General features: G+C 46.5%; 1 protein-coding gene across 3 annotated transcripts; it reads right to left on the bottom strand.

The window, feature by feature from the left end:
- Positions 1–3073: 3073 nt before the first annotated feature.
- On the bottom strand, positions 3074–16141 carry KCTD14 (potassium channel tetramerization domain containing 14). Of its 3 annotated transcripts, XM_042905576.1 has the most exons (3): positions 9613–9698; positions 6716–7000; positions 3074–3923 (listed from the first exon to the last, which is right to left on the bottom strand). In XM_042905576.1, the coding sequence occupies exons 2-3, from the start codon at positions 6836–6838 to the stop codon at positions 3255–3257; spliced, it is 792 nt and encodes a 263-aa protein (XP_042761510.1). In that variant the 5' UTR covers positions 6839–7000; positions 9613–9698; the 3' UTR covers positions 3074–3254. The 3 variants fall into 3 exon arrangements, 2 of the variants coding, with proteins under 2 accessions (XP_042761510.1, XP_042761511.1); XM_042905577.1 differs by lacking the exon at positions 6716–7000 and having other exon boundaries at positions 9613–9720; XR_006193727.1 differs by lacking the exons at positions 6716–7000; positions 9613–9698 and adding an exon at positions 15961–16141 and having other exon boundaries at positions 3849–3923.
- Positions 16142–25463: the final 9322 nt, after the last annotated feature.

Below are 25463 nucleotides of genomic sequence, written 5' to 3'. Positions count from 1 at the left end.
AAAAAAAAAAAAGTCCTCTAGGAGAACAATGTAGACCTGAAAACCAGGCTAGAGCTATGAACTAGGGTGCCTCCATGAGGGCAATCTCACAGGGTTCAGTCTTTATGTTTTCCTTCGGATCATAATGACAGTTATATTTACCATTCAGTTTTAAGTTTTCCTCCTTTGACTCTAATTTTCTTTAGTTAATCCCAATAGATCAGAAAAGTATCATATACCCCTACATATGACCAGAGATCATTTTTTGAACATTATTAATGTGCTTTACTATTTTGCTTCTCCTGTTAGGAAACAAGAAAGGGGGAGATGGTATTATTGGGTAGGCAACTAAGAGTTTCCACTTAATTTATGTACTTTTAATTAATATATTTTTGGATATTTCTTTTTTTCATAGTCCTGTAAACCCCACCACCATAAATCCTTTTTTGGAGCACAAATTAAATTAAATTGCATTGAATTAAATGAGTATTCTCCTCCCCAATAATTTTAAGCCTCTATAAATATAATTTTAATTGCTGTATAACATTGCATTATATAGATGTAATACAATACACTTGACTTATTTCCCATTGTTTTGCTTTTATAATTTAAGTGGGATAAAAATAGTATGTTATCTTAACTGTATTATGGATTGGGATTGGGGAGGGAATGTTGAAATTGCCTTTGTTTAATAAAATAATTTGGTAAATCGTTCAGGAAGAGAGTGAGATCCTATGGGCATGCATGCAGGCTACAGCCAAAGCAATAAAAGAGGCAGCTAAACTGGAACGTGGTCTTCTCCTGGTAAATGACAAGAACACAAGAGGGCTGATGGAAACTTGGCATGCTTCTAAAGCCTGAATTTGGGATTGGCACAGTCACTTCCATGCATATTCCATTGGCCAGATTAGGTCATGAAGCCAAGCATGAAGTCAGTGGGGTGGGGAAGATTACTCCCACCTACAGAGAAGCATGGCAAGAACAGGGAGGGAAGAAAAAATAGGAAACAAACACAATCTACTAGTGAAAAGTTCCTAGTGATGGGGGTGACTGAGACTTTTTAAGAACAGATGTGTCAAATACTCTCAGTTTGAAGTTATTTGCATTTCTGTCTTGTAAACTACCTCCATTTTATTTGCCTGCATTCGCCACAGTCTGCTACGTTCACAAATAGCTTGTGGAAGCAGCATTTGCAAAAATTAAGAAAAAGATAGGAGTGTTCAACCTGGGTGAGCATCGTCTAGAACAGCAACAACAAGCTGAAGACATCTAGATGATCCATGAATCCAGCAGAAGCAGAGAACCAGAACTGATCATAAGAAAACAAACCCTCCGGGAATATGCAGAAATCTTCAAGAGGACATTGACCTTTTCAGAATTCACAAAATTGAGATTTTAAGCAATCCTATTTAGTTCTTATGGAAAAGAGTATCTCCTGGGAATCTAATCTCATAAATGTAATTACTGACCAAAGAGTATAAACTTTTTTTTTCAGGTTCTTGATAAATAATGAAATGGTTCATGATAAAAAGTTCAAATATTCAGGATTTTTCCACTTAAAATTGTCAGCCATATTAAATACCAAAAGGAAAACATGGGGAAATTTTTGAAAATAAGAAAAAATGACCATTCTGAGCAATTATGTTTAAATTTAAACTCCCTGATAGTAGTAATTCCTTAAACCCTGAAAATTAACCTTGATCTTGAGGACAGATGGTCACCCTAGCAGGCAGGAGAGGAAGGGGGTCGTCTCTCCCAGACTTGGACTTGGAAAAGGTTGAATGTCTACCCATGTCCTCCTTAGCGTTCCGTTACTGTCAGGTTGAGAAGCAGAGCCTGAAACAGAGACTCTGTGCAACTGCTATATTGAGGATGTGCTCTCAGGGGAAAGGGAGTGAGAGAAGTAGGATACAGCAGAAGAAGAATCCTAATTAAGAACGTGGCGTCAAGGGGCGCCTGGGTGGCTCAGTCGGTTAAGCGTCTGTTAAGCGTCCTACTTCGGCTCAGGTCATGATCTCATGATTTGTGAGTTAGAGCCCCGCATCAGGCTCTGTGCTGACAGCTCAGAGCCTGGAGCCTGCTTCAGAGTCTGTGTCTCCCCTTCTCTCTGCCCCTCCCATGCTCTTGCTCTGTCTGTTTCTCAATAATAAATAAATGTTAAAACAAACAAACAAACAAACAGAATGTGGCCTCAAATGAAGATTGACTTCACCTGATCCCACAAGGAGGCCCAGAACAGGAACTGCACCAGAATTGATTCCTCCTTTGAGGTAAGGGCTCAGTCTTCTCTATCTCTACACAAGCAAGATGGCAATTCTTTTCCAGAGCAGATCTCAAAATTAGGGTGCATCAGAATCACCTGGAGGGCTTATTAAAGCAGACTGTTGGGCCAACTCTGTTTCTGATTCAGTAGGTCTGAGGTGGGGCCCAGAGAATTTGTATTTCTAAGAAGCTCCCAGGTATTGCTGATGCTGCTGGTCTAGGGACCACACTTTTGAGAATCACTGCTCTAGAGAAAACAGCTGTGAAGCTGCAGCAGTCAACACAGCATTTGGAAAAGGGAGATCTGAGTGGCGTCTACCATAGGTATGAACTTGGCATCTTCCTCGTGAAGGCACATAACAGGCTAAAGGATTAGACCACAAGCTGAGGCTGAGTAGATTGTATTTTCAGATCATATTATCTAGGTCAGTGGTATCCTGTTATTTTCCTGTTATCATCCCACATCTCCAGCCAAAGCATTGTCGAAACATTCCAACTCACCTCAGCCTTGTTTTGGACTTGACGGGAAGCGTCTGGCAGGTAGGTGAGGCTTTAAAGAGGAAGCAGCTGCACCTCACGAGGCAAGCACAGTGGAGTCAGTTGCAGTGAGCACAAAATTCTCAGCAGGGGGATAGACAATTATTAGGGGGCAAGCCTCCTAGACCACCTTAGAAACTGTTTGATGTTTGTTTATGAAATTAAAGGAAGATGGCTTTTTAAAAACTTTTTTTAAATGTTTATTTATTTTTGAGAGAGAGAGCACCAGCAGGGGAGGGGCAAAAAGAGAGGGAGACACAGAATCTGAAGCAGGCGCCAGGCTCTGAGCTGTCAACACAGAGCCCAAAGGGGGGCTTGAAACTAATGGACTGTGAGATCATGACCTGAGCTCAAGTCCGACGCTTAGCGACCGTGCCACCGAGGCTCCCCTGGAAGATGGCTTTTGAAGGCAACTTTCAATTTCGTAAGTCCCGCCTGGCCCATAACACACTGCCTCTGCCCCTGGCCCCTGCGGATCACCACCAGATGAAGAGGAATGTATAAAAGTAATTGAAATACTTGGCCCGTAATGTTCTCTCGGAGTAGTGTTCATAGTATACCTGGTACCCCTGGGCTGCAATGTCCATCTTCACGCAGTCCAGGAGGTCCTTGACCTGCGGGGCTGCCTTCCAAGGTCCAAACTTGACAACCGACTTCTTTTCAAACTCGAAGATGCGCAGGGCCTCTGCGCACTGGGCTGCCTCTTCGTCAGTGCGCACCACGCACACCAGCACTGTGGAGCTGCGTGCCGCCACGGCCTCGGCGCGTGCCAAGCGCACCATGAGCTCCAGGTTCTCGCTGTAGGCGGGCACCCGCAGCAGGAACTGCTTCCGAGCCACCTGCTCACCAAAGATCTGCGGCGTGTCCTCCAAGAGCTTGACCAAAGGCTTGATTTCGTAAAACTGCGCCTCACGGTACACCTCCGGGATGTGCTGTGTGGGCAGCTGCTCGCTGCGCAGGTAGTCCAGGACGGGTCCGAAATAGGTGCCGGGGCGATCGATGAAGAAGCGGCCTTCTGCATCCAGGCAGGCCTTCGTGGAGCTGGAGAACATCTCTGCCAGCTTTGAACCCGGGACTTTTCTCAGGGTGCTCACGGTGGTGGTGTACAACTCGCCTCCTACGTTAAGCTCCACGACGGGAGATACCTGAGGGCACAAGAGGCGGAGTGAAACCAACAGCGCCACCTCCAGGGAGCTCGTGGCTTATTTTCATCGACCGAATACTAAAGGATATTAGTCCAAGACGCTGCTAGGGAAGCAAGTCCCAGTGACAATGCTCACAAAGTCTGTGGCCTTTGGCAAGGCTTTTTTCCTCCCTGGGCCCATTTCCTCATTTCTAAAATGGGGATATGGAGGTGTTGTGAAGTCAGAAGTTCCCAAGGTTCCCAAGGCTCAGATCTAAGATTATAGCCTCAGAGAGGCTAAGAAACCATACATGTATTCATTGCATACAGGAAGCATTTCTTGGGTACTTACTACATGTCCACACCCCATGGTGGGCGTTGAGGATACAAATTCTTTCATTTATTTTTTATTTTAGAGAGAGAGAGTTCACGAGTGAGGGAGAGGGGCAGTGGGAGAGAAAGAGAATCCCAAGCAGGCTCCATGCTCAGCACGGAGCCCAACGCAGGGCTCATTCCCATGACCTGAGCTGAAATCAAGAGTCAACACTCAACAGACTGAGCCACCCAGGCGCCACCCAGGGAATAAAAAATCTTATTTAATGTAGGTCAGAAGTTCCTATTAGCGGTTGGCATGACTTTGATTAATTAACTAAGGGAATTTGTTTGATAGCTGTGTTTCAGAATGTGGGCCGGTAGGGGTTAAATAACAGGAATATTCTTGGTGCTGAAAAGGTCAGTAACACTGGATACAATAGGTATAAAATTGCCTCATAAACTGTAAACTGTGGTGTCAATGGAAGTTAGGTTTAGCTGGTCAATGGAATTTTTAGAGGCCTCTTCTCAATGCCAAACCTTGAGATGAGCACTAAGGGTGTGGTTAAGATGCCTCGGGATGCCCACAGGCAAGCACAGAGGGGGACGTGGAAACAAGACAGAGTCAGGATGCGTTTAGGGAATACTAAGTGCTGCCAACAGACCTAACAAAAATACCAGATTATTATATGTGAGGTGATACACTAATTGTTATCCTTACAAACCAGCTTCCTGAATAACTCTGGTTATTTAAAATTCATTCAGGGGCGCCTGGGTGGCTCAGTCGGTTAAGCGTCCGACTTCAGCTCAGGTCACGATCTCCTGATATCACGGTCTGTGAGTTCGAGCCCCGCGTCGGGCTCTGGGCTGATGGCTCAGAGCCTGGAGCCTGCTTCCGATTCTGTGTCTCCCTCTCTCTCTGCTCCTCCCCCGTTCATGGTCTGTCTCTCTCTCTGTCTCAAAAATAAATAAACGTTAAAAAATAATAATAATAAATAAAAAAATAAAATTCATTCACTCAGGGCACCTGGGTCGCTCAGTTGGTTAAGCCTCCAACTTCGGCTCAGGTCATGATCTCACGGTTCATGGGTTTAAGCCCCACATCGGGCTCTGTGCTCACAGCTCGGATCCTCTGTCCCCTCTCTCTGCCCCTCCCCCACTGGCGCATGCCCTCACGTGTACGTACACACAAGTATGTGTGTTCTCTCTCTCAAAAAAAAGTAAACATTAAAAATAATAATAAAAAAAAAATACAGGGCTCCTGGATGGCTCAGTCAGTTAAGCGTCCAACTCTTGATTTCGGCTCAGGTCATGATCTCACAGTTTGTGAGTCTGAGTCCTGAGTCTGGCTCTGCAATGATGGTGCTTGGGATTGTCTCTCTCTCCCTCTCTCTGCCCCTCCCTCATTCTCTCTCTCTCTCTCTCTCTCTCTCTCTCAAAATAAATAAACGTAAAAAAATAATAAAATTAAATTCACACACTTGGTCACTAAAATACGGATGTGCCAGATACCTGGTGCACAATGAGGAACAAGCAGGACAGTCTCTCCCCTCATAGTCTAGTGACTGTGCAAAGTGCTTTACATTCAATCCCTAACTCAGTCTTCACAGTGCTCCTGTGAAGAATGTATTAAATCCCCATTTTACAGATGAAGAAACTAAGAATTAAGGAGCTGAAGCAAATTGCCTAAATCAACTTGCTATTAAGTGATGATCTCAGAACTTAAACTCAGGGCCAATTCACCCCAAAGCATGTGCCCTTAGTCATTACATCAATTAGTGTTCAACCTTTAAATACCTCCACTCTTCACTCCCTTAATTACTCAGTCATTCGAAAAAGGTAGAGGGGGCCCTGGGTGGCTCAGTCTGTTGAGAAACCAAGTCTTGATTTCAGCTCAGGTTATGATCTTATGGTTCGTGCGTTCGAGCCCCACATTGGGCTCTGCGTTGACGGTGCCCAGCCTGTTTGGGATTCTCTCTCTCACCCTCTCTCTGTTCCTCCCCTGCTTGTGCTGTCTCTCAAAAGAAATAAATAAACTTAAAAAAATAAAAAAGGTAAAGAGGACCTCTTACATTCAAGCCTCCTCCTGAGCAGATGAATAGGACACAGTCCCCGCCCTCGAGGAGTTCACAGAGGAGAGAGGGAAACAGACTGCTGAAATGTGCAGTGTTGAGAGGGGAGACTCAAAGGCTCTCCGCGTGGATGTGCGCTGGAGGTTGTCAGGGAAGGTTTCCTAGGCGGTGTGATGCCGCAGCCGCAGAAAAGATGGGTGCAGCGTCAGAGGGAAAGCTGCATTTCCACCCAGAGATTGTGCCACAGGTCTTTGCGGAGCCAGGAGTAGTGACAGGATTCAGGAATGTCCTTGGTTCTCATTTAGGTGTGACTTCATCCTCAACTTGTCTGTGGGCTCTACCCCTAAGATTAAAGTACTGGACTAAAGAGAGCCAGAGGCAGCCAAACTAATGGGGGAAAGAACTGAGTTGCCATGGCAACAGCTCTTACCAGGGGACAGCTTTGCCGGCTGGAGTGGAGAAGGGAGACGGAGTGGATGCATTCTGACAGCAGCCAAACAATACAGCCAGGAGAAAAATAAACCCAGAACCTGTGACTTCCTCTTTCTCCCATAAACCTCAAGGCCCCTTGGCAAGGATGTTTGGTTAACCCTGAGGTGGCTCTGTGAAGCAGGCAGTTAAACGCAAAGTTGCAGACTTTAACCCTTGAATGGATCCATGTGCTTCATCATCACTCCTGTACCACTGAAAGCTCACAGGTGCTCTGGAGGTCCCCCTATGAGGTCAGAAAGATGGGTTACATAGCTGGGAAGTGAAGTCAGAGCTGCAATCAAACCCCTGTAAGTCTGACTCCAGTACAGAATGGGTGTCCTACTCCTCCAGACATCCAGTCCCACTGCTGCCAGTAATTAGCAATGTGCCTGGGGCAGCTCACTTTCTTCTGTGGGCCTAAGCCTAGTCATCTATGAAATAGGGAGGCAAAATGGACGAAGAGAACTCTAAGCCTCTCCAGCTCTGAAAGTCTAATGAGTCCAATCACTTCAAGTGTTGTTTCTGAAGCTCATTTCCAGATGCTTCACAAAACAGCTTCCTGCCCTGATATCCTCAGCCCCGTTTGTTTACCAAATAAGACCTCGGTCTTGTTCCCGAACTTCTTAGTTCTGTCCCTTGTTTCCCTCCTTTTTTCCCCCAAAATCTCCCAGTTTCTTTGGAAATCCAAGACCTCCTACCTCATCCACAAATACTACAGTATGTTTCTAGCAGATAAAGACTTCTTTTCCGCCCCTCTTCTGGACCATCTGCCCATTTTTGTGGCCCCTCTGCCCCACCTTTTCTACCAATCACCCTGAAGGAGCATTCCCGGGTAAGAAAGCCAGTCTCAGGCTCTGTGTGCATGGGCTGGGGAAACACAGTCTTTACGAGCCCTTGCTCCAGAGCTGGCCCTCCCTAAGGGCACTGGGATGAATCAGACAGACCTAGCTTTCACCCAGTTGTAGTCTAAAGGGTCCCTACACACCTGCAAAACCCCCTGCCAAACATTCATACATTTCCTAAGGTCACCCTTAGTAGAGTCAATGGAGGGACATCTCCATTCACATGTCCCCCAAGTCCCTCAAATCTCTCCCCACTCCACAACCTTTGTCCATTGTCCCCCATCTCAATCATCTGAGCCAGAAATCCAGGTTGTAATCTAGCAGTCTGCTCCAGTCCTTAACCTCTTCCCACACAAATAATCAGTAACCAAGTCCTGGTGATTCTAAATCCTGGTCAATTCCACGGCCCTCTGCCCCCTTGATTGCCCTCCCCCAATCCAATCTCTAGCACCAGAGCAATTTTTCTGAAATGCAAATCTGATCTGGTTAATCTGCATTAAACACTTGGGTGAGGGGCACCTGGGTGACTCAATCCGTTGAACATCAGAGTCTTGATTTAACCTCAGGTCATGATCCCAGGGTCCGTGGGATCCAGCTCTGAGACAGGTTCCATGCTCAGCATGGAGCCTGCTTGACATTCTCTCTCTCTTTCTCTCTGCCCCTCTCCTCTGCTCTTTCTTTCTAATAAAAAATTAAAAAGTAAAAAATAAATAAAACAAACCCTTGGGTAACCTTGCATTCCCTTCCAGATAAACTCTAGACTCTTTGATGAGGTTTACAAGGCCCTTTGCAGCCCTGGCAATCAGCTACCAGAACCTCTCTCCCCCACCCAACCAGAACAGACTGGTCCCCACGGCCCCCAAGACTTCACTCATTTGCCGCCCACATTCCCTTTACTTAGCCCACTCATCCTTCAAGTTAATTGCTCCAGGAATCTTTCTAGATGGGTTGTCTCCTTGTGATCCTACAGGGCCCTGTACTTCTGTCGTCATGGTAGTTAACTCTTATAATTCCATTCGTTCATCTGTATTCCCAATTAAGCTGCAAGGTTCCTAAGAGCTGACTATCCCAGATTCATCTTTATGTCACCAGTACCTGTTACAGGGCTCAGCACACCAGGATGCTCGATAAATGGCTGTTCAATTGACTGGAGCTTACCTGCTGCACTGATTTATAAGAGTGCCTGGTATTCTGATAAAAGCCAATCTTTCCGTACCTGGCATCATGCCCCGTGCTGGCTCCCCCTCTTGCTCAGTAATTCATGCAGACATTTATTGAGCACCTAGGGCGGCCCTACCACTGAGCTGGTGACTGTGTCAACCACAGTGATGTCACCATTGCCCTATGGGAAAGAGCCACAGTCTCCCCACTGCTGGATCTGCTTTGTCTTCCTACAAGTCTTCAGGATGGCACCTAGCCACCGGAGATTAGAATGTTCTGCTCCTGAAGTGCGCTGGGCCTTTTCCTGATCCCACCCCCACCCCTTCTCCTCCCCAGCAAACTCCCCTCTACCAAGCCCTAGGAGGAGGCCGGCAAGCTGGAGAACTCAGGATCCAGCCAGTGGGCAGGGGCAGGCTGGAGAGGATGGGGATGTGGTGGGTAAGGCCGCCTTTAGTTGGGTCGTCTGCTCCCAAACACGGGAGGAGGAAGGGCAAAGGAAGAGGGGTGCACTAGGACGAGCCTGGAGACCAAGAGGAGACACGCAGAAACAGCTAAAAACAAAGACTGAACACAGAAGACCAACAAAAGCACCCACTCAGGAAAGAGGTCAAAGAGGAGCGGCTGGACTGAGCCGGAAGGGGACGGGGCACCTTGCGCCTAAGGAGAGCGATCAAAACCAGAACCAGCTAGAAGAGAAGAGCGCGAGCCAGAAGCAAGGGAACTCAGACCCCGACAAAGGGGCGCACGGGGGGGGGGGGGGGGGGGGGGGGGTCACTGGAAGGAGCGAAAGAAGGCAGAGGCGCGGGGACAGGGGAATAAGCCGCCCTCACACCCGCCCCTGCTGCGCACTCACCACCGGCGGGCCCGCGGGGGGCGAGGCCCGGTGGAGCCGCAGGGAGCGGGGCCCCGAGGGAAGGCTCATCTTCCCGTTCCCGCAGGCGGCTGGGCGCCCAGTCCTGCCACGTGCCAGGTACTTGTGGCTGGCTGGCGGAAGTGCACCTTTGCTCCACGCCCCCCAGGTGGGGCAAAGTGCGTCCAGGGTGTGGTTAGAGCCCGGGGTTGACTTGGGCTCCAACAGGCTTGCCGTGAGTCCCTAGTCTGGTCACTGACCCTCGGTGGGAGGGGCTTCCCAGGCAGCCAAACGGGGGAGGCGGAGGGAACTGACATTGACAGCAGGAGACTTTCTACTCCCTACAATCCTACGGTGGTGAAGGATAAACAACACCTATTTTACAAACGAGGAAAGTGGGCTCCAAGAGATGCTGGTGGCCAGTGTGGGATATTTATCCACTTCAGATCAGCTGCTAAAAGTGCAAAGCATGACCAACGATGAAAAGAGCTAAAATAACTGTTGTGTGGGTTATTTTGCTTGTTAAAACAAACCCCTAAGGAGCCGGGGCGTAACTCCTCACTCCTGAAGTATGGTCTGTGCATGCATAGTGACTTTCTTCCAAAGAGGATAGTGTGCAAAGGAAAAAAAGAGAAAACTGATAAACCCTATTTCAGCCAGGTAATCAAGGTCAACATCAAGACTCATATTTTGATGACAGTAAGTACCCTTGATGTGATGTGATGGAAATAGCACTTTATCTCTGTGATCGTCTGCTCAACCCCATAATCCCAATCTAATCATGAAACAAAACAAAACAAAACATCAAACAAATTCCAGGGCACCTGGGTAGCTCAGTCGGTTAAGCAACCGACTTAGGCTCAGGTCATGATCTCACAGCTGGTGGGTTCGAGCTTCACATCAGGCTCTGCACTAACAGTGCCTGGGATGGTCTCTCTCCCTCTCTCTGCCCCGCCCTGCTTGCTCTCTCTCTCTCTCAAAATAAATAAATAAACTTAAAAAAATTCCAATAGAGGGGCATCCCATGATATACCTGACCAATAATTCTCAAAACAAGAATTGTCATTAAAAACAAGGAAAATCTGAGAAATTTTCACAACCAAGAAACATGGCAACTAAATGTAATGTAATGTGGAATTCTAGATGGGATCCTGGAAAAGAAAATAGACATTAGGTAAAAACTGAGGAAATATGAATAAGCCATTGGCTTTAGTTAATAATAGTGTATCAGTGTTGGCTCATTAACAGTAACAGGTGTACCATACAAATGAAATATGTTAAGAATAGGGGAAGGGATGCCTGGCTGGCTCAGTCTGTAGAGCATGCAACAACTCTTGATCTTGGGCCTGTAGATTTGAGCCCCATGTTGGATGTAGAGATTACTTAAAAATAGAAGCTTAAAAAAAAATAGAGGAAACTGAGTGTGCTTCTTCTCAGTTTCTCTGCACATCTAAAACTGTTCTAAAAAATGAAGTAAAAAAGATTGACTCAGTAACATACAACCACTATGGAAAACAGTACAGAGTTCATAATCTTTGTGTTGGTGGAAGGTCTTGCCCCAATACTGATGGCTGCTGACTGGTCAGGGTGGTGGTTGCTGAAGCCTGATGTGGCTTTGGCAATGTCTTAAAATAAAATAACAGTGAAGTTGCCATAACCATTGACCCTTCCTTTCATGAATGATTTCTCTGTAGCATGCAATGCTGTTCGATAGCATTTTACCCTCAGAACTTTTTTCAGAATTGGAGTCAATCCTCTCAAACCCTGTAGCTGTTTTAACAACTAAGTTTGTATCATTTTCTACATTTGTCGTTGTCATTTCAACAATCTTCACAGCATCTTCACCAGCAGTAGATTCCACCTCGAGAAACCAACTGCATTGCTCATCCACAAGAAGTAACTCCTCATCCATTCAAGTTTTATCCTGAGATTACAGCAAGTCGGGCACACCCTCAAGCTCTACTTCTAATTCTAGTTCTTTTGTTGTTTCCACCAGATCTGCAGTTACTTTCCTCCGTGGAGGTCTTGAATCCCTCAAATTTACCTACGAGGGCTGGAATCAACTTCTTTTTTTTTCCCCAAGTTTTATTTATTTTTGAGAGAGAGAGCATGAGTTGGGGAGAGGCAGAGAGAGAGGGAGACACAGAATCCGAAGCAGGCTCCAGGCTCTGAGCTATCAGCACACAGCCCGATGCGGGGCTCGAACTCACAGACCTTGAGATCATGACCTGAGCTGAAGTCAGACACCCAACCGACTGAGCCACCCAGGCGCCCCTGGAATCAACATCTAAACTCCTGTTCATGTTGAAATTGTGACCTCTTCCTATGAATCATGAATGTTCTTCATGGCATCTAGAATGGTGAATCCTTTCCAAAAGGTTTTCAAATGACTTTGCCCAGATCCATCAGAGGAATCACTCTCTATGGCAGCTATAGCCTTATGAAATGTATTTATTTCCTTTTTTTTTTTTTGAAAAATTTTTTAAAAGATTTTTTTTAATTTTTAAGTAATCTCTACTCCTAACCTGGGGCTTGAGAACTTAAACCTCAGGAACCCGCCTCTGCTAGCTTCAAACTTTTCTTCCGCAGCTTCCTCACCTCTCTCGGCCTTTGTAGAATTGAAGAGAGTTAGGGCCTTGCTCTGGATTAGGCTTTGGTGTGAGGGAGTGTTGTGGCTGGTTTGATTTCTATCCAGACCACCCAAACTTTCCCCACCTTGCAATAAGTCTTTTTCCTTTCATACCATTCGTGTGTTCACTGGAGTAGCACTTTTAAGTTCCTTCAAGAAATTTTTCTTGGTATACACACCTTGGCTGTTGGGTGTAAGAAACCTAGCTTTTGGCCTGTCTCAGTTTTCGACAAGCTTTCTTCACAAAACTTAATCATTTCTAGCTTTGATTTAAAGTGAGAAATGTGTGGGGCACCTGGGTGGCTCAGTCGGTAAAGCAGCTGACTTCAGCTCAGGTCATGATCTCATGGTTCGTGAGTTCGAACCCTGCATCGGGCCCTTTGCTGACAGCTCAGAGCCTGGAGCCTGCTTCAGATTCTCTCTCTCTGACCCTCCCCTGCTCACACTCTGTCTCTGTCTCTCTCTCAAGAATAAATAAAAAACATTAAAAATAAATAAAGTGAGAAATGTGTAATTCTTCCTTTGACTTGAACAACTAGAGGCCAGTATAGGGTTATTCACTGGCCTAATTTCAATGCTGTTGTGTCTCAGGGAATCGGGAGGCCCAAGGAGAGGGAGAGAGAGGGGGGAATGGCTGGTCAGTGGAGCGGTCAGAACACACACAACATTTATTGATTAAATGTGCCATCTTCGATGGGCATGGTTCATGGCACCCCAAGACAATTACAGTAGAAACATCAAAGATCACTGATCACAGACCACTATAGCAAATATAGTCATAGTGTAAAAGTGAAATATTGCAAGAATATGACAGAGAGACACAAAATGAGTGAATGTTGTTGGAAAAATGGCGCTGACACACTTGCTTGAGGCAGGATTGTCACAAATGTTCAGTTTGTAAAAAAACAAACAAAACACGCAGTATCTGTGAAGCACAATAAAGTGAAGTGCAATAAAAAAGAGGTATGTCTGTATTTTAAGGAGAGAAAGTAGGAGACAAAGACTGGGATACTCACAGGGTAGAATGTCAGATCAGAGACTATAAAAGTGTAAATTATAAAACAATTCTCCACTCAAAGAAGAATGCTGTACCTGCTTCATTCCCTGGTTCTGGGGAGAGAAAAGTCTTCCCCGAAAAGGTCTGATTATAGGCTAAAGCTCAAATGGATCTGGGGCCCAAATATTCACTTGTTTAATGGTCAAAAGCAGCAATAACAGCTAGGAATTTAATTTAAATGGACCTGGAATGGTAAAGCCCTCGGATGCCTGACAAAGAAAATGAAAACCCATCCTGGAGGAAAGTCCACAGTCACACCAAGCTTGAAAGAACCCACACAGTCCAAGAAATACACACTCACAGTCTAAAGCCTCAAACTACAGAAGTAAATAAAGAGCCATGAGCAAGAGTCAACAGATCCACAAGCACCTCAGATATTGAGGTAATTGGATATAAAATATAAAATAAGTGTTTAGTGGGCTATGAGCCACCTGAGTGGCTCAGTTGGTTGGGCATCCAACTCTGTTTCAGCTCAGGTCATGACCTCATGGTCATGAGTTCGAGCCCAGAATCAGGCTTTACACTGGGTGTGGAGTCTGCTTGGTATCCCCTCTCTCTCTCTCTCTCTCTCTCTCACACACACACACACACACACACACACACACAAAATAAATAAACTTAAAAAATACAATAAATGTTTAATGGACTTAAATAAATATAAGTGTTATCTAAAAGATGAGTGAAGAGCAAAAATTTATAATCAAAGGGGCACCTCGGTGCTGTCAAGAGTTGGTTAAGCGTCTGACTCTTGATTTCACCTCAGGTCGTGATCTCACAGTTCATAGGAGTTTGAGCCCCTCATGTCATGCTCTGCATTGACAGCATGGAGACTGCTTGAGATTATCTCTCTCCCTCTCTCCCTGCCTCTCTCTTTCTCTCAAAATAAATAAACTTAAAAAAAAGACATGATCAAGGCAGATTTGGGGGTACCTGGGTGTCCCAGTTGGTTGAGCATCCGAATCTCATGATCTCAGGGTCGTGGGATGAAGCCCGTGTCAGGGGCTCTGTGCTGAGCATGGGGCCTGCTTAAGATACTCTCTCTCTCTCTCTCTCTCTCTCTCTCTCTTGCTCCCTTCCCTCTGCCCCTACTGGCTCTCTGCCTCTATTTCTAAAATAAAAATTAAAAAATTACCCAAGCAGATTTGAGAAAAGCCAAATAGAACTTCTAAAAATTAAAAATAAAATAACTGAAGTTACCAAAATTTAGTAGGGGTTGAGAAAATGCAATCAAAGGAGAAATGCTGTGATATTTCTAATCTGTCATTTTGGCAAATATTAAGAAGAATAACAATATGCCAGAGGTGGTAAGGATACAGGGACAAAGTTCCTTAAGCTTTGCTGATTGGAAAGAGGTGCCCACCATTTGACCCAATAGTCCCACTTTTGAGAACCTATCCAATAGAAATAAAAACTGCTCTGTAAGAATATGAACAAATACGTGTATCACTGTTTTGTTTGTGGTGGCAACAATTAGAAATTTAGAGGTATGGTTGAATAAACCATGATTTTTTATTTGTCAATGTCTTGGAATACTATATACCTATTAAAAAGAATGAGGCAGATCTTGGAACCGAATAGAAAACTCAGAAACAAACCCACAATTATATGATCAATTAATCTTCAACAAAGGAAGAATGAATATAAAATGGGAAAAAGAGTCTCTTTAACAAATGGCGTTGGGAAAACTGGACAGCTACATGCAAAAGAATGAAACTCAACCACATTCTTACACCATAGGCAAAAAACTCAAAATGGATGGAAGACCAATGTGAGATCTAAAACCATAAAAATCAGGGCGCCTGGGTGGCTCAGTCGGTTAAGCGGCCGACTTCGGCTCAGGTCATGATCTCACGGTCTGTGAGTTCAAGCCCCGCGTCGGGCTCTGTGCTGCCAGCTCAGAGCCTGGAGCCTGTTTCAGATTCTGTGTCTCCCTCTCTCTGACCCTCCCCTGTTCATGCTCTGTCTCTCCCTGTCTCAAAAATAAATAAAATGTTAAAAAAAATTAATTAAAAAAAAAATAAATAAAACCATAAAAATCCTTAAAGGGGGGGCGCCTGGATGGCTCAGTCGGTTAAGCGGTTAAGCATCTGACTTCGGCTCAGGTCATGATCTCATGGTTCATGAGTTCGAGCCCCATGTTGGGCTCTATGCTGACAGCTCAGAACCTGGAGCCTGCTTCAGATTCTGTTTCTACCTCTCTCTCTGCCCCTCCCCCATTCATGCTCTGTCTCTCTCTGTCTCTCTCAACAATAAACATTAAAAAATAAATAAATTATAATAAAAATTAAAAAAATTAAAAAGACCCCCAAAGAGTCTTCCTTCTACCATTTGAGGACACAATGAGAAGACAGCTGTCTATGAACCAGGAAGTGAGCTCTCACCAGACACCAAATCTACCAGCACCATGATCTTGTACTTCCTAACCTTCAGAACTATGAAAAAGAAATGTTTGTTGTTTAACAGCCATGAAGTTTATGGCATTTTGGGTATAACAGCCCAAATGGACTAAGTCACTGGGCATAGTATATACCTTGAACATTAGGATTCTGCAAATGGGTTCGAGCACGGGGAGGCTGCTGTGATCTCCTCAAGGCAAGCTTCCCTGCCCACCGCGTCTGGCTGGAGAGCCTCCCACAGGCTCTGCACAGCCCCTGTGCCCACTCACCCTTGCATGGTCCAACTTGTCCCTGCAGGCTGATCAGACGCATGAGCCGGAGCGATTCCATGGGGAAGCTGAGTTCTGAAGGGTCATTACCCCAGAAAGGAGGGTTAGACACTCAGGGAGACAGTGGGCACTTCTCACATGACCAAGCAGCCTGGGCTTTTCACTTCATTTCCTGTTTCTTCCCCAGTCCGGGCTTCCCTGAAATACAACCAGCAAGTCAATGCCTTCCTGCCTTTATTTATGCTGTTCAGAATACCTTTCCCCATAGCTCTCTGGAAAACAATTTTCAAGTCCCAACTCAAATGGACCTCATCTTCCCTTTATATCCATTAGTACATTTGACCCTCACCATTCAAAATTGGAACTAGCACTCCCTACACTTTAAGTATGAGGACCCTGAGGATCTCAGAGACGAAGCGGCTCTTTCAGATTCCTCCATCCCTGGGAGACAAGAGATCAGGGCTCTAGTTCTGGCTCTGCCATTCGTGTGTCACCTTCGGCAAGTCTCTGCTTCCCTCTGGGCCTTAATTCTCTATTATAACATGGTGGGTGTTGGGATGTTGCCTGAGATGCTCTTTGCAATCCTGTCTTGTTTGATGCTATAGCAACAAAAGAATTCAAACAGCCCCTTGGTGTAGCCTATGACTGGATCTTGTTTCCCTTTGGCCTGATTCCAAGAGCAAGCACTGCTTCCCTCTGCCCTCCTCCCACTCATCCCTCTCTTTGTTCTTCCTGAGACAAAGCTGCCAGCCCCTCTCCTCTCCAGGCGGCCGGGCTTTGAGCCAGCCAGCCAAGTGGCAGCTGGGACTCAGATGAAAGGGTCCTTAGAGGGTTGCCTGTGGCCAAGTGCCCAGCCCAGCCCAGCCCAGGTCTGGCAGCCCTGGGCCCAGCTGTCCCACAAGGCATCCTGCCACCAGTTCCACACAAGGCGCCCTTTGTGGGCCCGGCAGCAGGGGGAGACCCCTGCCAACCCATGAGGACCCTCTTCCCTTCCCTCTGCTCCACACCCACTTGAGAAATATGCAGGTCCTTAGAGAATGGTCCAGGGCTGGGCCAGGCTGGCCCGATTTTGGGCCAGGCACCTTGGAGAGCTTTGTCCTATTTAATCTTCAGAACAACACTGGTAGCAGGTAGAGCTATTCCCTTTCAGAGAGGAAGGACACAGGTACCTGAGCCCCTACTGTGTGTGGATCATGGTGCCAGGCACTGGGAAAAGAGTAGTGAACCAGAGGACAAGAGCCAGCTGCAGGGGCTCACTGTCAGCAGGACATAGACTGATAAAGAACCACACAAAGAAGTATCTGATTACGCAGGGTGATCAGTGCTCTGAGGGGAAAGACCGAAGAATCATGAGAGCATACAGATCATAGGGAGCTTATTAGGGGGGAGCAAGGGCAGTGAAGTCTTCCTGGGGTGAGGTCTGAAGGGTGAGGGGAAGGACGGTGTGTAGTGAAGGGTTCACAGGTCCCTGAGCCCCTGGGGCAGGAGGGAGGTGCTGAGTTAGAGGAGGAACTAAAAGAAGGAGGTCTGACAGGAGTAAAGAGGGGTGTCCCTTTTTAATCACCTTTGGCTAAGACAGCCTGTCAATGCAAAGGCCACATTATAAACCCCAAAGTAGTGCCTCCATGAATTAACTACATAGTCAATCAACGTGTGATCCCATCCCCCTAGGAATCCGCCCCCCCCAGCTCTGCCTGGGGAATTTTATTTAGAAGCAAGCCTCCTTGGGATGCCTGGGTGGTTCAGTCCGTTAAGTGTCTGACTCTTGATTTTGACTCAGGTCATGATCTCATGGTCGTGAGATGATCTCATGGTTCGGATCATGAGATCGAGCCCCAAGTTGGGCTCAGCGTGGAGCTTGGATCTGTTTTGGATTCTCTCTCTCTCCTTTCTCTCTGCCCCTCTCCTGCTCTCTCTCTCTCTCTCTCTCTCTCTCTCTCTCTCAAAATAAATAAATAGGTAAACTTAAAAAAAAAAAAGAAGCAAGTCTCCTTAACTCTGGGAGTCTCACTTTCTTCACCTCAAAAATGGGCGTTGTGATGCCCCTACAGAGTTTCCAGGAGTCAATGTACAGTCAATGCCAGGCACAGGGCAGGCACAGGTGCCCATCCCTGGAGACCAGTATAGGGAGGAAGCATAGCTGGGCTTCCATTTGAAGCCCTCCCTCTGACTTACCCCAGACCCAAGCTCCTCTCTGGAGGGAGGAGGCAGCCAGAGCTTCTGGGTAGATGTTAGAATTTGCTCAGCTTGGCCTTGACTGCAGGGACACGGAGCATGGCTGGAGGCCAAGTGTGCCCATAGTTCACCAATTCATGGGCCTTTTAACCCTTGCAATGATGCCCCTTGCAAGGGGCAGGCATCGAGATACCCAGAGTGGGGGATGGTAATAAAAGGTAAACTTTGTTTCATACCCATTATCTCAGTTATCTTCATGGCAACTCTGTAAGGAAGACTAAGGGAAGACTGAAATCATCTCCATTTTCCAAGTGAGGAAATTGAAATTTAGAAAGGCTGTTTTTCTACGTTCAGATCAAATCCAGAGCCTGGCTCCAGAGCCTGTTGTGTTGATCACTCCCTGCCCTGCCATGCCAGGGCACAGAGCCAGCGCTGCCTGACTCCCAACCCCTCCGTCTTTCCTCCATAGCCTCTTTTAGAACCCATAGTGGTCTAGCCTGAATTTACCAGCAGGTCCCTGTCATACCCAAGACTTCCGTTTCCTCATTCACATAATGCAAAGTGGACAACTAGGGTTGATGATGCTTAAGATCCCTTCCAACATTATCACTCCTGGTTCCTTCTGGTGAAAGTGATGTCAGGATGGACTCTATAAAGGGTGTCATTTCCACTCTTAAAGTCAGCCTCTAGAGCACAGGTGTTGACACTATGTGTGTACAAAGATGTTCTTTGCAGCATTGTTTATAAAAATTTTTTAAATGTTTTTATTTATTTTTGAGACAGAGAGAGACAGAGCATGAGCAGGGGACAGTCAGAGAGAGGGAGACACAGAATCCGAAGCAGACTCCAGGCTCTGTGCTGACAGCTCAGAGCCCGACGCAGGGCTCGAACCCACGGACTGTGAGATCATGACCTGAGCTGAAGTCAGACGCTTAACCGACTGAGCCACCCAGGCGCCCCTGCAGCATTGTTTATAGAAGAAAAAGACTAGAATAGAAACATCCTAAATGTCCATCACTTGGGGACTAGTTGAATAAATTAGAATACATCCATATTCTAGATTACATGCACTACAAAAAATGATGCAGACCTCTATGCAGTAATATAGAAAGGTCTTCAAAATAGTAATACAATGATAATATATTATACGTATACACACTTCTGCATTTGCACTGATAATTTCCAGAAGGACATACAGGAGACTTGACCATCATTACCTCTGGAGAGAAGAGTAGGAGTCATCCATGGGAGGAAAATTACTTTTCATTGTATATTCTTTCATACTGTCTTAATTTCTTATAATATATATGTCTGTCTTCCGTCCCCTTTCACCTTCCTTCTTTCAATCTTTCCTTCCTTCCTTTCTCCAAACATTCTCTAGGGGTATTTCTTGATTCTTTTTTAAAGAACAAGTCTTGTAGGGGCACCTGGCTGGCTCAGTTGGTGGGGGGTGTGGACTCTTGATATTAGGGCTGTGAGTTTGAGCCCCAGGTTGGATGTAGAGATTACTTAAATAAATAAAATAAAACTTAAAAAACAAAACAAAACAGAAACAAGTCCTATAGAGGACAGATCATGTGATCTGGGTTTAAGTCCTGGTCTTGACATCACTTACATGGTCTTGTGCAATAATGCCCTTCTTCTCACTGGGACTCAGTTTTGCTACCTGTAAAATAAGGTCCCTGGGCTAGGCAATCTTCAGGTCCCTTCAACGCAGAGGTAGGACTGAAGAGCCCTGAGTGATCCACATTCCCCCAACTGGCCATAGTGAAGCATATAATACCAGTCCCTGTCACCTGAGTTTATGGAAGGTAAGCACTCAGACATAAACTGTAGTGGAGACGTGTAACATTTCCACCTGGCTTCTACTCACCATCCTTTCTTGCAAAGGACTGGTTGTCCTCTGGGGACCAAACCTCCTTTCCTGCCACCATATTGCCACTACATGTATCTTGAGAATGAAGTTGACATATGAAGGAAAGTAGAATTGAGAGATAACAAACTTGTTTCTAGCTATCATTTGAGCACTGATCAAACTATTCCTATGGCCCTATCCCTAGAATATCCAATTAGGTACCAAAGGTATTCCCTTTTAACTTAGGCCATTTTACATCGGATATATCTGTCACTTATATTCTAAAGATATATCTATCACTTATATCCACATATATATCCAGTGGATATGGACCCTGTGCTTTATCTTTGCCATTTGTTTCTACAGATCTATTTCACCCTTCCTCCGCTCTCTACCCTGGAGGCCGATCTTCAGGGGTTACATCTACACAGCCTCCCTGCCTCTGGCTTTCATCTTTGCTTGTCCCATGAGGGGCCTAGCAGGATATCAGAGGATAAGGGGAGGCTGAGGTCAGAGTGCTTATTCCCTCGGCTCCCTCCCTGCCCAGCTCCGATAAGTCAGCTACTCCCTTCTTCTGAAGGTCCCAGCTCCTGTCAGGTGCCAAGTCCACCCAGCTATTCTCTTGGGTTCTGGTAATTGTTCTCTCCCTCGCTCTCTGCAGGCCCTCCTCCTATTAATAGCCCTAGGGGATGCACTATTCCTTGATGCTGCCATGCCTTTTTATAAAGAGTGTCATTATTAAACTCTCCACAAATATGTAGCTTGAGTGAGCCTGGGTGTGTCCTGCCTGTAGGTGTTCTTGACTCTGTGTGTGTGTGTGCGTGTGTGCGTGTGTGTGCATTGTCTCTGCTATCACTTGACAATTAATCACGACCCGGGACAGGAAGGGAACTGACTTCACTGGGTATCCACCATGTGCCAGGCGCCATGCAGGGCACTTTCCATACACGATTGGGTCTCATCCTCACAATTTTGTGAGCTAGGCATTTTTAGCTACACTTGACTGAAGATAAAACAGAGACACTGATTGGTAAGGGGACTCTACCTAAAGTCTCACCAAGAATCTTCTCCATAGCACGCTGTGATTTCCCTTCATGGTGTGTATTTGCTTGCTTGTTTATTTCATGTCTGTCCCACTCATTGGATTCTAAGCTCCACGGGGGCGGCCAGTTTCCATATCTGTTTTGTTCACCACTCTCTGCCCAGTGCCTGGCACAGTTGTCTGCTACACACTAGGTCTCAAATGAATCTGTGCTAAATGACAAAGCGGCAAAGGAAAGGAACCTTTATTAAGTACCTGGCCCATGCAATTATGGGTGATCTCATTTTCTCTTCACAGCAATCTTAGGAGGTACATGTTGTCCCATTTTGCCGATGAGGAAACCTAGGTCAGAGAGGGAATGTGACTTTTCTAAAGTCACATGGCCTAGAGCAGGCTTCGAACACAGGTCTCCCTGATGTTACAGCGGTGCTTGTTCCATGGTGCCTCTCTGGGCCCTACTCAGCTACTCACAGTGCGAAAAGAGGAGGAAAAATTGATCAGTGGAACTCATGTGAATCATTCCTGGACAAACAGAAACTTCAGGGAGCAAATAGTGTCTATTTTGGCCACTCCTCTGGGACTGGCCATTCCCTGACCCTGTTGGGCACACACCCTGCCAGCCCAGCCAGGAATGATCATCTTCCCTGTTTGCCCTCATGCTTTCAGCCCAGCCCTGTCTGATCTGTGAGCCTCTGCAAACACCCTGTTCTTTGCCTTTCTCTGCAGGGCTGCCTATGGCTACAAACCTGCTTACCAAGTTCTGAGGGCCGGTCCAAGACACCAAGTGTGTGGTGTGTCTGAGATCTGCACATAGGCCAGTTCACTAGCTGGTGTGAACAAAGCAGGGGGCTCTCCTGCTGAGTCCTCAGATCCACACATCAGCCCAGACTGGAGGAGGATCTTTTCCTTCCTTTTTCCTTTGCTCTCAGACCCTGCTCACTTCCCTCTTGAAAATCATTGCCACCCTGGGGTGCCTGGGTGGCTCAGTTAAGCCTCCAATTCTTCATGTCAGCTCAGGTTGTAATCTTGTGGTTGTGATCTTGCTGTTGTGATCTTGAAGTTGTGAGATCAAGCCCCACATTGGGCTCTGTGCTGAGCGTGGATCCTGCTTGGGATTCTCTCTCGCTGCCCCTCTCCCCCACTTGCTTGTGCACTCTCTCTCTCTCTCTCTCTCAATAAATAAATATTAAAAAAATAATAAAATAAAAAAGAATCATTGCCACCCAAAGGTAGGGGAGCTTCTGAGATGCTGAGTAATGTTTTTGTTTTGTTTTGTTTTGTTTTGTTTTGCGCTAGAAATGGTTACACTGGTTCAGTTGGTTAAGCGTCTGACTCTTGATTTCGGCTCAGGTCATGATCTCACGGTTCGTGAGTTTGAGCCCCATGTCAGGCTCTGCACTGACAGCAAGGAGCCTGCTTGGAATTCTCTCTCTCCCTCTCTCTTGTCCCTCTCCCTCCCCCATGCATGCTCTCTCTCTTTCTCTCTTTCAAAAATAAATAAATAAACAAAAATAATTTAAAAAAAATCATTGCTACCCACTCCTGCCCCAGGGTTCCCTAATACTCCCTTGATACTCCCCTAACACACCCAGAGACCCTTCTCATCTAAGAGTTTCTGACAGAAGCCTGAGAAGCAGAGACAGGGTAGAACAAAGTGAGCAGCAACATGGGCAGTGCCCCAAGTCTTGAGACCTCCTGAGTCCTCAGGTCCCTGCTCCTGGTGGGCAGCAACCACCACCCCTGCCCCTGCCCTGACATCTCTTGAAGCCCTGAAGACCTCTCCCTGGTGCAGTCTGAGCGAGAGCTTGGATATCCTCCCTACTCCTCCCCAGAACCCCCCATTTTAGGGCATGCTAGCAGCCTCTAGCCCAGATACATGTGGGGGCTAGTTGACTACTGCCTTCTGTAGAAGAGCACCTCCCATGGCCTCTGCCCAGGACCTCTGTCTGCTCATCCTCCTTCGGTCCCTAGAGAGGAACAATCTGCATCCCATCCAGCTCCCCACTCACTGGTTGCCTGCTCTAGTGTGTACCCCCGGCTGACGGACTCCTTCCCATGCAGCCCCAGGACACCTGAACCCAAGGGAAGGGGGGGGGGGCTGTGCACACCTCGTGGGGAGTGGTAGCAGAAGACTTCCGGCAGCCGAACCCAGCAGGAGTGTCAGACAGGGCTTCCGGTGGCAAGTAACAGGGGAATTTCAGTGTTCACTGAGGCCAAGGACCGGGAGCTCAGGGGGTCCTGGCAGCATGAGCCTGACTAAGATTTCACTGCAGAAGTGATGGCTTCTGCCGCTATGTTCATAGGCAGGCCCCTGGGTATACCAGGAGCAGGTAGACTACAAATGCAATCACTTGGCCTTCTTTAGTGAGAGCAGGGACTAGGAACCTTCCCTCCCACCCCCACAAGACTTTAATGGGAATTTCCCTTGGGGAAATTTCCCATGGGGCTAACAGGGAAGGGGTGGGGTCTGGACTTGAGATTGTCAAAAAAATAACTACGTCTTAGCACAGGTTGAACTGAATGGAATTTTGAGAAGCGTCTGAGTCAGGGCAGAGGTTTGCCACCCTCATTACACACATATCCACTAATAAAATTTGAATCATACCTTGCAAAGATTGATTTAAACATGAATGCACTTAGGGGCGCCTGGGTGGCTCAGTCGGCTAAGCGTCCGACTTCGGCTCAGGTCATGATCTCACAGTTCGTGGGTTCACAGTTCAAGCCTGGTGTCGGGCTTGGTGCTGACAGGTCAGAGTCTGGAGCCCACTTCGGATTCTGTGTCCCCTCTCTCTCTGCCCCTGTCCTGCTCATGCTCTGTCTTCTCTCTCTAAATAAATATTTAAAAAAACTTAAACATGAATGCACTTCATTTTTTTTCATCTAGTATCATGAGGATATCCCCCAATTCGTTAAGGGCTGTGCAGTACCCTTTGTAATGACCTTGTAATGACTACACAGCTCTGTGTTGTAGGAATGTATCACAAATCTGTTAAGTCACAATTCATTTCTTTCTTCTGTCTTTTTTCTCCTTTACTATAAATAGCACTGCAACGAGCATCCTTTACATCTAAGACACTGTGCAAGGGACGTGCACTTTTTTGAGGATCTTACTCCTTCTTGCCAAATGGCTTAGAAGTCTGTGCCCCCCATCCAGGCACATGCGGGGTGGCTGCGTCTGAGTATGTTTTTGCCCCAAGTTCAGAGTCGACTGAAAACTGGAGCTGGTTTACAGGCAGGGCCTGAGACTCAAAGCCAGGTCACTTCCCTCACCAGTGTCGACCTGGGATCTGAAGCAGGAGGATTTATTTTTTCTGGACTGATTCGAAACACCAGCTAAGGAACTCACCCACCTCCTGCTCCTCATTCTCTTTTCTTTTTCCTGTGTTCTCTTTCTTTTCCCTTCTTCTTCATTTTCTCTTTCCTTTTGTTTTCTCCTTCTCCCTCCACTTCTCCTTTCTATGTCTCCCCTCTGACTCTGGTCTTCTTTCTCTCTGCCTCTTTTCTCTCTACTTTCTCTGCCTCTCTACTCTTTTCCTTCACCTTTTCATTTTCCTCAGACAGACTCAGCCTTGTTTCGGTCTCTTTTCTGTTTCTCTCCGTGGCTCTCTGTCCTCCACCCACTCCTGCCGTGAGTCATAATTTCCCCCAGGGAGATAAGGCAGGCTTTTCCTTGATAGGCCTGGATTTGAATGAGCTGTGAGTTTGCCTCCCACAAAGGGCAGAGCTAACCGATCACGGAATTGGGAGCCACCTGGTAAACGAGAGTGACTCAGGGCTTCCAGGTTGGGAGATGCACAATCCATCAATCCAGCTTCCCTTAGAGGCTTTGTCATCGTGGGGGCCAGCACACTGTGCCTCATGACTCACCAGGGCAGCCTTGGCAAGGTAGGGGCACTGGAGTTTAGGATGTTGCTCCTGGAAGGAAACCCCCTCTCTTTGGGCAGGCTCAGGGTTGGATGCTGGAGACCCAGGAATGCAGCAGATTCAGGCCCCACAGCCATGTGTGCCATTCAGGTTGCGGGGCCCTAATTCAGCTTTATTAGACCAGAATATCTGGGGATGGTAGTTAAGAACTTTCAGGTTCAAGATAATTTTGATGCAAAGAGTGGTAAGTATTTGTTAGACCTTTAAACACACATACCTTGGGGTGCCTGGGTGGTTCAGTCAGTTAAGTGTCTGACTTTGGCCGAGGTCATGATCTCACAGTTCATGAGTTTGAGCCCCGCTTCGGGTTCTGTGCTGACAGCTCAGAGCCTGGAGCTGCTTCAGATTCTTTGTTTCCTTCTTGGTCTGCCCCTCTCCCATTCGTGCTCTGTCTCTCTCAAAAATAAATAAATGTGAAAAAAAATTAAAAAAATAAACATGCATACCTTATGTTCCAGCAGCTCACTCCTGGGACTTTCTTCGAACAAAATATTCCCACATGTATTA

The sequence above is a fragment of the Panthera leo genome, chromosome D1 (genome assembly GCF_018350215.1).
Source record: "Panthera leo isolate Ple1 chromosome D1, P.leo_Ple1_pat1.1, whole genome shotgun sequence".
Lineage (NCBI taxonomy): Eukaryota > Metazoa > Chordata > Mammalia > Carnivora > Felidae > Panthera > Panthera leo.
Note: the sequence above shows the minus strand (reverse complement) of the source record. Positions and strands in the feature narration are given on the sequence as shown.